The sequence below is a fragment of the Taudactylus pleione genome, unplaced genomic scaffold (genome assembly GCF_031769625.1).
Source record: "Taudactylus pleione unplaced genomic scaffold, aTauple2 ptg000573l, whole genome shotgun sequence".
In the NCBI taxonomy this organism is placed as follows: Eukaryota; Metazoa; Chordata; class Amphibia; order Anura; family Myobatrachidae; genus Taudactylus; species Taudactylus pleione.
In genome coordinates this window covers 5,665,314-5,679,275 of record NW_028284975.1, presented here as the reverse complement: position 1 = coordinate 5,679,275, position 13,962 = coordinate 5,665,314, and the positions used below count along the sequence as shown (strand labels likewise).

The 13,962-nt window shown below is 42.9% G+C and overlaps 1 protein-coding gene across 3 annotated transcripts in view; it reads left to right on the top strand.

The window, feature by feature from the left end:
* Nucleotides 1-764: 764 nt before the first annotated feature.
* Nucleotides 765-13,962, top strand: part of BDH2 (3-hydroxybutyrate dehydrogenase 2) — a 30,911-nt gene continuing 17,713 nt past the window's right edge. The window contains exons 1-4 of one of the 3 annotated variants that reach the window (XM_088453256.1): nt 765-855; nt 8,288-8,364; nt 9,999-10,077; nt 11,227-11,323. In XM_088453256.1, coding sequence (XP_088309382.1) covers nt 828-855; nt 8,288-8,364; nt 9,999-10,077; nt 11,227-11,323 — 281 coding nt within the window. In that variant the 5' untranslated portion in view covers nt 765-827. Of the gene's footprint in view, nt 888-1,487; nt 1,546-8,287; nt 8,365-9,998; nt 10,078-11,226; nt 11,324-13,962 lie in introns of those variants that run through there. The other 2 variants (XM_088453255.1, XM_088453254.1) reach the window with 2 other exon arrangements.

Below are 13,962 nucleotides of genomic sequence, written 5' to 3'. Positions count from 1 at the left end.
ACATGAGGGTCTATTCATGAAGAAAATGAAAACAGAATTGTTACTTTTCACTATATATTCCATCGGTTCAATGCGATATATAGCTTTGTTAAGTAGCAATTCATGTATACTTACCTTCATGGCAATGCGATCCGGTATCCAGGGCTCTGGCTGTCCTGTTTTCAGCTGCGGCCCAGTGTGAGAAATGTGGATGTGAAGGCAGGTCTGTCCTGCACATGTGCCGACGGCTGAGCTCAGGGGAGGCTGCAGCGGCTGCTGGCGGAGCCAGAACAAGTGACGGATAGAATACAGGGAAGTAAGCAACTTCCCTGCCTGTTTCGCACTGAAGTTCAGATTACGTCCTCACCCTACAAAAGTACGGTGATGCAATTCAGCCACGGAGCCGGGGTGCCACTGGAGAAGAAATTCTCCACGGAAATCCGCTCTGTGAATAGCACTAAGAATAGACCCAATGCTGTTCTGGCACAAAACTCTCCAAAATTCCATCACAATCGAATTTTAACATGAGAGTTAAATAAAGTCATTTTGGTTGATCCTTGATTTGCCCGAGGAGTAAACTGTGCAACTTTAAAGATACTGGGCTATATACATTTGTTTGTTTGTTTATCCTACACTCTATCAAATACTTTCTATGATTTACTCTTCTAGACGTAACTAAAATCTCCTCTGACCTGCCAAGACTAGTTATTGAAATAAAATTACATGCGTTAACACACATTAACCACTAGGTGGCACCCAACTCTGTCGCCACAAGCAAGAGCACATGCACAGTGGTTCTTCTTTCCAAGCTCTGCAGGAACTGCACTCGTCTCTCCTGCCTACATCACATGATTGCAGATGAGCCAAAGGTCGGAGGTACAGAAACTACTGGGAACGATTTGCTCTGGGTATGTGTTGGGATTTCCATGGTGTGTTGAGATACTATGTTTGCAGCATATGACACATTTTATACTGTGGGGTCTATTTACTAAGCAGTGTTAGGAGACAGAGTAAAACGTGATAAGGTACCAGCCAATCAGCTCCCAACTGTCATTTTTCAAACACAGCCTGTGAGATGGCAGTTAGGAGCTGATTGGCTGGCACCTTATCTTTTTACTCTGTCTCCTAACACTGCTTAGTAAATAGACACATGAGACACAAGAGGTTTACAACTCTGCTAATCTGGTGAGTCTGTAGCTGATCTTGCAGAAACAGGGCACTTAGTTACTAGGTAGATGTACTGACAATATTTGTGCAATAGAGATCAGCTAATATATCACAACCTCACTGTACTAAATTTCCCATTGTATGTAGCACACTTATTGTGGGCTGGTTGATTAATATGTTTATATAACTTGTTGCACTGCCAATTGTAGCCCTGTATAGACTCTTAGAAGTGTACAAATAGATGCTGATGCAGTGTTGAATAGTTTGTGAAGCGTATTTTGTGTATACTCGCACTGCGCAGGAAATGGATGCATGTAAGTACAGCAATGCAGAGATGTATGCATTTCCATCACATCTATACTTATGAGCGGAGAGGTGGAAAGGGGCGTTCTCATATAGGTAAGTAATCGTGTGCTAAGACCAATGCTTTTGTGCTCATCACATAAATCACACACTACAGAATTAACGTGCAACTTAACCAATGGCGGCTCCAGAGGTGAGGCTGCAGCGCTGATCAATATTCAAATAGGGGAACCACACCAACTGCCAGTGATTCACTGCCGGCGATGTTTGGCAGCGCTGCAGCCTCACCTTTGGAGCCACCACTGAACATAACTACAATTAGAAGTTTGTAAATAAGTTACACAAGCTGTCTTATTGGGGGCAAAAATATCCTGATAAATGCACAAAAATATTAAGCTGGTTCATCACAGTATGGAATTCACAGCTAATAGAATTTACCTATAAATGCTCAAATCAGTCAGGAGCTGATTGGTTGATACTTTATCTCAGTCCATTTTATCTCCATCCAAGGCTTAGTAAATAGACCACTTTGTCCCAACTGCAGGGACAATTGGGTGATATATAATTTGTTGAGGTCCCATCTTGAACATGCATGTCCACTGGTAGGGAGATGGGAGAGACCAAAGCACTGGCGGAAGAGCAGCACATAGATAGGGGGAGGCCCTGAGCGGGGGAGGGGGATGCAGACATGTGATCCAGGTCCCTTTTGCTAGTATTTTAGTACAGGTATTATAGGGATAAGGTAAGAAGAATATACACAGCAAAGGTACATTTCATCACTTTTTGTGAAATTACTTTTAATGTCTAACTATGCATTGATTCAAATGATCCACCTTGTGTGTAGTATTACTGCACTTGTTCCTGCAGCTGTATTCAAAGCCGACAGTAATACATATCAGACACTACACTGCTCTACATTATCTTACCTGATACTCAGCCACGTGTAATGGTGAGAAGAATGCTAACAGCAAAGTAAATACACACTGTTACTGTACACCTTAGCATCTTATGTGAAAGTCCTGTTTAATGTTTGTATGTGATTGAAGTTAAATTCTCCCATTTAGGTACAGCACTACTGCTCTAGTCCCTGCAGCTATATAAAACACAAAACTGTAATGCATATCCAACACGACACTCCTCTGCTCTACATCACCCTACCTGGTACACAGTGACAGTCAGGGTGGCAGATGCCCCTTGTGCCTGTCCTATCAGTACCCCCACCCCTTCAATAGTTGCACCTATAGGTCTTTGTCGCATGGAAGTCAGTCACCTGTCCTAAATGTATAGATTTGTGTTCCTTTTTTTACCTTTATACCCTGTAATGCACTGTTCATGTGAAGAATAGAAACTGCTCTATATCGTACACTGCTCTAGTATGGGATTTATGACTGAGCTGGGCATGCAGAGCTCTGATAGCATTTAGTTTTACGGTATTTCTTCCAGATTTTCCATGCGGGTTACCTTACATCACAGTTTCTCAAACTCTGTCCTCAGGACCCCAAACAGTGCATGTTTTCCAGGTCTCCTCACAGAATCATAAGTGAAATAATTAGCTCCAGCTGTGGATCTTTTAAAATGTGTCAGTGAGTAATGACTACACCTGAGCAATGGCTGGGTGATCTGGAAAAAGTGACCTGTGTGGGGTCCTGAGGACCGAGGGTCTCATTCAGACCCGCTCGCGAGCGCAGGACGCTCACAAGCGGGTCGATGGTACCCAAATGCAGTGCGCATGCGCGAGACTCGGATAGCGACAGCCAAGCTGTCGCTCCGGGTCTCGCACCAAAGGGGACGTGCTGTCGATGGTGAGTGACAGCACGCCCCCTTTGGTGGGCGTGCCGGGGGTGTGGCTGCCAGACGGAGGCGTTCCCTACCGTCTGGGGTAGGCCCCACTGACATCACTAGTGATGTCAGTGGGAGTGCTTTTGGCTCTGATAGAGCCAAAAGCACTCCTGGGCTTGCGGCAGCGAGACCCTACCGCAGGGTCTCGTCGCAAGCACAATGGTCGCTATGGTCTTGACCATCGCGACCATCATCATGGACACTCGCATAAGCTGTGGGTGGTAACCCACAGCTATGCGAGCGTCCAAAAGGGCGCTCCAAATTTAACTAGGATGGCCCTGATTCAGAGTGAGCGCTCTGGTCAGAGCGTCCGGCTCTGAATCGGCCCGAGTTTGAGAACCACTGGATTAAATCATTTGAGAAGTTGAGAGGAGAATGTAACGTTCCTTGTACAGCCTTTTATAGATAGCCCTGTCACACTGCACTTGCCCAGTTTAGTACAACCTCTCATCTCTCCCTCCCCAGTTAAGTTGCGCAATTGTTAAACATGCCTATTTTTGTTTTAAAATTGGGTCTGGTTGAGGGAAGGAGGCCTAGAAAGTTCACTCATTGCTAGACTTAACATATTTCATTTATCTATCCCATATTGCAGACAGGGCCCCAGAATGCAGACAAGCAGCCGCTTAACTTAAGATACAAGGGGGACATTCATTTGTTTTATCACACCCGATCTCCCGTCTAGGTGATGGGAGCTCGGGGTGAGATATTCAATTGTTTCTGGGTGCCCATGCCTTTTTGAGCATGCCGCACCCAATTAGGCCAGTTTAGCCGAGTAAAACGGCTAAACCTTTCAAACGTCCTGGTTAGCGCTCCCAAATCACTGACTTATCGCACATTTCTGCTCGCCACCTCAGGAGGGTGCGAGTAATGATGTGTGCTCCCACGGCTATTCGCACTCAAATGGAGCAACAATTGAATTGCTCCGTGGAGCCGATTGGTTGGTACTTTATCTCCATCCAAGGCTTAGTAAATAGGCCACTTTGTCTCAACTGCAGGGACAATTGGGTGACATATCCCAATTCACACAGCTGTGCTCATGTAGGGGGAGCAACAAGCACCGAACAGTAGTGCACGCAACATTGATGTGGTTGGGGTTGGAAGGTGACTTGGCACTAACTGAAAAGATAGCCATGTCCCTTGTATTGTAGTTATGCTACTTTTGCTTGAATCGCTGTTTTTCAAATCATTTGCTACTTGGTTGATATGATGTTATTCCATGACTTGAGCCAGGCAGTGGGAGATTTGAAACGGAGGTTTTACAAGAAGAAGCTTCACTTAGCTGGTGATATACAGTGGCATATAATTTAGTACTTTCTATTTTTGTAAAATAACAGTAAATTAGGCAGATCAGCATTAAACAAATGCTTTATACAGGAATAAAGCATTCTTTATTCTGGTAATGTCATCAGCGGCGCTCACTACGGGATTAACATGAGCCGGAAGAATACATAGGGTAAAGGGAAAACATGCCACTTTTGTCAAACCTTTATAAATCAGCCCATATTCTGTAGCTAAAAACACGTTAAGTATGGGCTAGTAGTCACAGCCTTTGTGATTGCCCCCAGACTAAAACTTGCTAGCCAGCCCCTAGTATCCTGCCCAGGCACAGAAACAGCTGATATTGATTGTGCAGACACTGGCAAAGTTTTTGCCCGTCATAACCATCGTAGCCAATGGGAAAATTAACTATTTGCTTTACTGTACAATTACTGAGGGGATTACACCTGCCCTGTACTAGTCATTAGGAAATCATTAATTAGCCGCACACTATCATAAGACATGTTTCAGTTAAGAAAACATAGCACTAATGCTACAGTTACATTGAAATTTGGGAACCTAAACTTGCTTATCACCTGTCCCTCATACTTCTATTTGTTTCTTATCTCAATCTCACATGATGACTATAGTTCCTCACTTCTCATCCATTAAATTTACTCTTCTCTACATAACCATATAGAATCTGTGACCTAATTCCTTAAGCACTTGACACAGAAATATCCACCAGTGTTTGATAAGTAACTTTCATTTGCTCAATAAAACTTTATTGTGTGAAATAATGGATTGTCCCATTTCCTGACTTTGGGAATATTGTTTGTTTTTCTTCTAGTTTTCATACCCTGTATATTGCCATTATAAGTTCTCATCAAACATAAGCATGGATTTTTCAGCACTAATCAATGAGAATGACAAGTGATTGCCCTTGGCACAGTGTGCACACTTGGTATAACATTAAGGGACATGCTGTATTTATCACAATTCGCTTTTGAAATGTGATTGTGATGTGATATTACATGTATCGCATTGCGTTATTAGATATTCTTACAGGGATTTATCATAATAATGATGCTGGGCCTGAGCTTGTCAGTTAGCACTGTCCCAGTCATGTGTCTGCATTGGGCTTTGGCAAAAGTGAAAGCCTTTACTTGCTGTGGCACACACTGCACATGCCCAGTAAGACCGTGCAGAGTGTGCAGGCGGAGCATGCAGCCTGTGTGTGACAGGACTGTGAGATAGTGCACAGGCTGCATGAATAATAGATGTTTAAAATATGCAATACTGTATGTGCCAAAGGGAACATCCCGGCCAGCAGCTCAACTCTTGTTACAGAAATACTGTAGCTCACCAATCAGAGAGCCCTGTGTGCAGGTAAGCTTGTTTTATTTCCTATTTGGGACATATTGCATATTTTAAACATCTATTTTCTTTATACATTCAACATTCATCTTCCATATACATACAGTCTGTGTCCCATCCAACACAAGCTGATGACTGACACCAGCTCCAGGCTCTGCCTGTGAGATGTCAGGTAGGGCAGAGCAGGACTACGGATCTAAAACAAAAACAACCATAACCTCTACTAACGCCATCTGAAGATGTCATTAGTTTAGAAGTGCTTGGTCCAAAAAGATTTAACAATTGAGGTTTCTTAAAACTGGGCTGACCGCAGATGTACGGAAAATGTGCTCAGCATGTGGAACTGATGTGAATTTTAGCTCATGGAGGAGATTTATATGAAATCTCCTCCAAAAGCCAGTTGCTTCATTTATTTGTAACTAAAATAATTGGGTTTCCAGTACTTGAGCTAAACACAATTGATATTTGCAATAAAATTACAAATTTGAAAAAATGTAAAATGTATAGCCAAGACTATTCTCACATCCAAGCACATTGGAATCATTTGGATGGGATGAGGAGCTCATTGGCTGACTACAACATGGAAGTCTTGTGAAATCTGCACATATCTGTGCACCTGGAAAGCTGTTTGGAGTTTGTATTTTCTCCCCTAATTTGTATGGGTTTCTTCCTGTAACTATATGAAAAGTCTCCAGAGTGATATATTTGATGTTCATACACATCACCTCTTGCATTACAAAGGCATGCTGGTAGGTTATGCGGCTTCTGATAAATTTCGCCCAAGTGTTGTGTGTGTTGCCTCATGGTAGATAATAGACTCAGTAGGAATATCCCTTGTGCACATGTGCACCAGAAAGCCAATGTGTCCTAGTGTGAGTGTTTCTAAATTTGGCCAGATACTTGGTTTCTTTGTAACACAATGTACTTAATAATAGAGACTGCTCCAATGATTTTACTGATGTAAAGTTCAAATATTAATGAGCAGAAAAGTACATGCAAAGCAATCAGATTTACGTTTCTGCCAATATTACACATACCTCAGATAGGGAAATATGCTTATATTGGAGATCAATAGAGGTGGTGAAAGAAATACGTAATATTGGCGGAAACCTAAATTGATGAAACTAAAATAAACTATTGATTCTTGTTTATCCAAAGGGTTTCTAGATACCCCAGCATCTCTAAGCAGCAGCATAAACAACCACAAAACCTCTTTCCAGAGGAGTGGTGCGTTTCCTATATCTTAAGGGAATATATGTTGAAAGCTCCATTGGCTCAGTGACTGATGTGAATGACTGACTAAATATTCTGAGTACAGCACTGCATAATACACTGAAGTAACAAAAATCATGGGATAGCAGTATGTAAAGGTAATGGTAGTTGACTTACTGTGATGTCTTGGAAATGGCCAGACCTGCATCAGTTGTAATCTGACATCTTGTGAGTCAGTTTGAACACCGGCTAGGCTGCACATGGCAAGGCGAAGTTTGAATGGGGCATGATAGTGGGTGCCCGACGGATGGGACATATCATTTTGAAGTTGTGTGGACACTCAACATTCCTCGATCTACTGTGTCACGTCTGTACCAGGAATACCTCACGGAAGGCATTATCACCCACCATTGACAGCGCAGTGACCAACCACTAGTGCTTAATAATCTGACCAGTCGCGTCTGGCCAGAAATGTGCCTGTGGTAACAGACGAGCGACCCTGGCCTGAAATCACATTCATTGCAGGAGGTACCAGACACATATCCAGCAGGTCAGTGCAGTGTTTTTTTATTTTCCATGGGATATGGGAGTAGAAGACCCACTAGTGTGCCCCTGTTAACACCACAACACTGGTCACAGCGCCTCACCTGGGCTTGTGATGTCGCTAATTGGACCCGGGATGACTGACAACATGTGGAGTGGTTCGATGAGTCACGGTACCAGTTGTTTCGAGCTGATGGTAGGGTTCAGGTATGGTGCAGACCCCATGAGGCCATGGCCCCCAGTTGTCAACAAGGCACCGTGCAGGCTGGTGGTGGTTCCATAATGATGTGGGGTGTGTTCACCTGGCATTGTTGGGTCTGCAAGTCTGCTTGAACATGTCATTGACCTGTAACTGCTGCATTGCATTGCTTGATAACCATTTGCAGCCCTTTATGGACTTCATGTACCCCCACAACAATGAAATATTCCACCAGGATAATGAACATTTATCAGTCTCAAGTTGTCCAGAATTGGTTCCAGGAGCATTCTGGAGAGTTCCATCTAGATTAATATCTTAATCAGTTTTGGGATTGGGATATAAATATTAATAAATGTCAGTGTTTTCCATTGTAATTGCTGACTGGTAATTATGGAAGTGATGTTTCTGCAGGTATAATGGGTCGCCTAGATGGAAAAGTCATATTAATGTCTGCCGCAGCACAGGGAATTGGACATGCTGCTGCAATTGTAAGTCTGATTTTCTTTTCCCCAGCTTTAGTGTGTATCGTGATGGCTTACCTATATCTGTTTTGTCATAGTAGTTACATAGGTACAAAACCGGATGTAGTTAATTTACCGGCGACCGTGATGCTGACCGTTGGAATCCCAACGTCGAAAGCCTGACTCGGGATTAAAGATAGGCGTTGTTACCCCGACGCCTATCTTTAGCCCGATGCCGAAATCCCGGCAGCGGCCATCCCGAACGAAGGTAAGCGGGGCATGTTCGGTGTTAGCCATGTGGGGGGGGGGCTAGGTTTAGGGACCCCCAGGGGGAGATTAGGGTTAGACATCCCCAGGGGGAGGGTTAGGGTTAAGCACCACCGGGGGAGGTTAGGCTCACCCCGGGTAGGGTTAGGTTTAGGGTGTGGGAAGGGGGGGATTAGGGTTAGGTCCCCCCGAGGAGGGTTAGATTTAGGGTGCGGGAATGGGGGCTCAGGGTTAGGCACCCCCCCCGAGGAGGGTTAGATTTAGGGTGCGGGAAGGGGGGCTCAGGGTTAGGCACCACTAAAGGAGGGTTAGAGGGGAGGGGGAGGGTACTCACCACCCCTGTCGGGATCTTCATCCATTGGGATGCCGCTATCTGGATTTGAACCGGCCGCTGAGTTCATACCCAACCCGTACAAAACATATGCATTTTTCTTACATTCACTCATAGCTATCTGCATATCCAGTGTAAGCTTCAGTATTACAGTACTTGTTTTTTCAGGTACCTATAGATCACTTAGCAAGTGTCATTCATAACCTCATATACAAATGTGTACACCTAGCCTTAATACGCCATGCGGCACGAGACTCGAATGAAAGAGCTGCGCCAAGTGGTGTAGCATCTTTTTCACCGTAATGTGCATCTTGGTTGCAATGCAACACGACCACTTCACAAGACTGCACTGATATATTTGATGTGCAACATTTGTAAAAAAAATCTGCGGATGCTGCATTGGAGCACTTCCTATACAGATTCAAACCCAGTCACACAGAGATATACAAGTCACATATCAAATGAATCAGTGCAGTCTAGTGAAGCAGTTTTTTGCACGGGACCTTGCGCGCTGTCAAGGGCTATTTATCACGTCTCTGGCAATCGTGGAAGTCGTGTCCACTTTAGGTCCGGCAGCGGACTTAGAGAAAGGGCACATCTGCGCACGCCGAAGGAGCACATGCGCCCGAAAAGGGGGCGTGGCCAAGGAAAAGGGTTAGGTTAAGGGCTCCCGGGGGTGGGGGACTTGGGGTTAGGCACCCTCTCAGGAGGGTTAGGGTCAGGCTAGGGGAATGGGGAGTTAGGGTTAGGCACCCCTGCCCGGGTGGGTTAGGTTTAGGCTGCGGGAATGGGGGGGTTAGATTTAGGCACTTACGGGGGGATTTAGAATTAGGCACTAGCAGGGGTGGTTAGGGTTAGGCACCCCTAAGGGAGGGTTAGGGGGGGGATAGGGTTAGTGTTACTTACCTTAATCCCCTGTTGGGATCTTCACTGCTGCCGGTCTTACGGCGTTGGGATTTGGACCTGACATAGGTCCGGCGGTATTTCATCGATTCTGCTCACAGGTATACAGTATGTTTGAGAAAATGCTGATTGTGATGATCTGAAACCTTTGTGTCTTAAGGCATTTGCTAACGAAGGAGCGCAGGTGATTGCAACCGACATTAATGAAGAGAAGCTGAAAGTCCTAGGAGCATACAAAGGTATTTTCTGCAGGTCATTCTTGGAATGAGAATGTTACAATTTATTGTCAAAAATGCTGAAATAAAGAACTTGCTGAAAGGGGTTTATCAGTGACCAACCTGTGTGTTAACAAGGTGCTTAGCAATTGTAATACCTTACTTGGGAATACTGCAATACACAAACCTCTTTTTTTTTAAATTGATCCACATAAGCTGAGTAAGAGCCACTTGGTGTCTGGACAGTTGAGTATTTCCTGTCAGCCCTCCAGTAAGGAATGCATACAATGGGCCTCTATTACAATGTGGGATCTCCCAAGAACGTGCCTTGGATTTGCTGTGGTTTGTGCAGTGCAAGGTTTCTGCAGGAATGGGAAGTTTATTTAACCTTCAGTGAACCAGGTGGAAAAATCAACATGGCAAACCATGTGGGGTATCTCATACCCCATGCTATACTTCATCAGAAGTATACTAAATTAGTACGACAGTAATTCTGACTGGTTTAACATTGATTCTTGAGATGCCCACACACACTTTTCGCACGTGTACTCACTGCGCTAGCGCTCGTCGCGCTAAACCGCCATCATTATGCAAACTGCACCATTGCAACTCCAGCTACAGGAAACGGCAGCTTGCGCAAAGTATTTTTTTTAAAGTTATAGGAGTTTAAATATTGCTGGGGCGTGCCGCACCCCACCTAGTTCACCAAAGGTTAAAAAGAAAACACTAAAGGGCAGATTCAGTCACACGCAAGTCTGCTGCAGGTAAGGCCGCATTGTGTGCAAATCAACCAATCTCTGCTTGTTCTAATCTCTGAATAACCCAAGACTTATCCTATGTCCAAACACTCTGTTGCCACCTAGTTATGCCCTCTCAGCCACAAGTGAGATCTGTACCAGTCTGAATGGCTTATAGATGCGTGAGCCAGGCTCTGATGCAAGAGAAGTCGCTAAAAATTGCATGGGTTAAATTGAATTTGGATTAATAGGTCAATCACTAAATACATACGTAAAGAATTGTGAACATTTTGATTCCTTCCTTTCCTAAACACAAATGTACAAGCCAAACTTTATCTAGTTTGGGGACCTGTCATATTTAGAAACTGTAGTAAAACAAGATGAGAATCCCTAGATCCCTGAATAACTACATGTAATTGTATTACTGTTATTCCAGGTATTCAGACAAGAGTGTTAGACGTCACTAAGAGAGAGCAAATTGAAAAACTGTACCATGAAATTGATAAAATTGATGTTCTATTTAATGTGGCTGGGTAAGTATCATAGATTATCCATATGTATTGCACCCTCAATTACTCAACCTCGGTCCTCAAGGCACACCAACAGTCTTGATTTTAGTGATACCCATGCTTGAGCACAGATAGATAGTTAATTCAAAGTAACTGAGGTACTAATTAAGTCACCTGTGCTCAAATATGGCTATCCTTTAAAACCTGGACTGTTAGTGTGCCTTGAGGACGTGGTTGGGAACCCCTGGGGTAGTGGGTAAACCATGGAGTTTACTGAAATCTTTAAGTTCTTATGCATGATGGTAAATGTCAGATTTTGACAGAGATTACTCTGTGTGTGGTCATATTCTAACCATAATAACAAAGCCTGCTAACTGCGAGGGTCCAGATTGGAGGGGATCCTGTCACTCTAGCTGTTGAACGCTGCCTGTGTTGCGAGCTGATCATATTAAAATGGCCACACATGCTGCAATAACAGCCGATATTGGGTAATTGGTTCTGATATTAGAGCATGTATGGCACTGACCACGAAATCAAAAAAGGGGAGAACACTAGCGCTGAGGCGAGGTTTTAATCATAGGATATTAATATATAGTGATGAGACTGTATCATCTGTATCAATAAAAAAGTGGAAATGTAATTCTCACAACATGTATATGCGCGCAATACATAAAATAAAAATTCAACATATACAAGAAATATTAAAATGACGATAGATCTTGTAATATGAATATCAATAACTGAGACCAAACTCCGATCCAATAAAAAATAGTGTTATAACCAAGCACAAATAAGCACAAGCGCTGGTTCCTATGAGTAGTATTTGCTGGTGGTTATCACATAGAGGGCCAAATGTAATAGGGTGAGAGATTAGAAAATATGAGAGTTAGCAGGAAACTCACACTATTTAAACTCACCCAATGTACAAGAACATGCAAACTCACATGTATTTAGACTCAAAAACTCACGATTTAAACTCTCATCCAGATGTTTTCCCATTTTGAAGATAAAAGTCGACCAATGTGAGAGATTACTGCTAAACTCTCCGATTTTCTAAACTCTCACCATATAACATTTGGCCCATAGTATTTTCTCAGTGTTAAGCCGCATACACACGGAAAGATTTTCTGTCCAACCATCCAACTAGTTGATTGGTTGGAATGAAAATCTGGTAACATATTGATCAGCAATTTGCTCCTAAATACCAGAAAACAGATGAAAATGATCGTCAGACAAGTTTGTTAAATGTTTGATCTAAACAATTTGTTCAAACAACAGTTTTTGTCCATTTTCCGGCATTTGGTAGCAAATTGCTGATTGTCATTTGCTTTCATACTTTACCAGATTTTCATTCCAACCAATCAACTAGTTGGATGGTTGCAGAGAAAATCTTTACGTGTGTATGCAGCTTTAGTATCTTAATTTCAGTCAACACTTCATCCAATGTTAGTAAAATCTAATGCATAAATGTATGGCACTGAAATGACAGTGTTGTACTATAATTATTGGGCATGATGGAAGGTGACCGCTATCTGCTTGTGTGTGTAGTCATCTCTGACCACACTAGGCCACATTGAAACCAGGAGTGGTCCGGTAGCTTGAGCTGAACAGCTGCCCACCCATATGTGATGACAAATCACTCGATCCGGGCTAAATGACAGGATCAGCCTGCGTTTGCCCATCCTTAATGTACGTTTTGTACTATTGCAGATGTTATCTTTTGATAACTCCAAAAATGGCAATTCCGCTTCTCCTCCCTAGACTGCAGCCTTCATTTACATTATGTCAAAATTAGTCCATGTGACATATACAAATTACAAGTTATTCATAACTGAAAATGGGTCTGATAAATCAGTGGGAAGGGGGATAATTTTTCTGTACAGGCATACATTGCAGATGTCTGTCTTTATGTTTAAAGACAGACAGTGGTTATATCAGATTCTGAAATGGATAGTAACAGAACAGTAGCTTGTACTCAGCTGAAGAACAAATGTAAATGTCATGTCAACCATCTGTCTCACAAAATATGGAAACTATTACATCTTGGTATAGTTATTACTGCTTGGTATAATATTATTATCCGTTATTAAATAGGGCACCACACGGGTCTGCATCACCATTGAAAGTGCATACAAAAGTACAGTACAAACATAGCAGGACAAAATACAGTCCCTATCACTAGAAAATCAACACAGGCTGAATCTGTGCCCCAATTGAAGGACACAGGAGGCACTTTAGAGTCATTGCTTGCACGAGGGAGAAGATGATAGCATACTGTAGGTAAAAAAGTGAAGAGTACATTAGGTAAAAAAACATAATATACCTGTATCAATATGTAGTGTATCTAAATAAGTTTAATAAGGTAATAATCACCAGCATTATATAAAAATGAGTCAATTTATTGAGCTCACAATGGTAGATTATTAGGGGAGTATTACTCCTAATGGATATGTCAAACTAATAGGAGTAGTGTCCTGTTTAAAACGTTTTTGTTTTGTTTATTTACCCCAGATAACCTGCTGGGTCCTGTAGTAGGAGGTTTTAGGTCCTTCAGATGATAATATGTAATTAGTACCAGTTAAAGATTGGGCTATTAAATGGAGACAAGAGGCGTGTAATGCTCTACGTCTGGTAAGACTGTGCTCCCACAACTTATATTGACT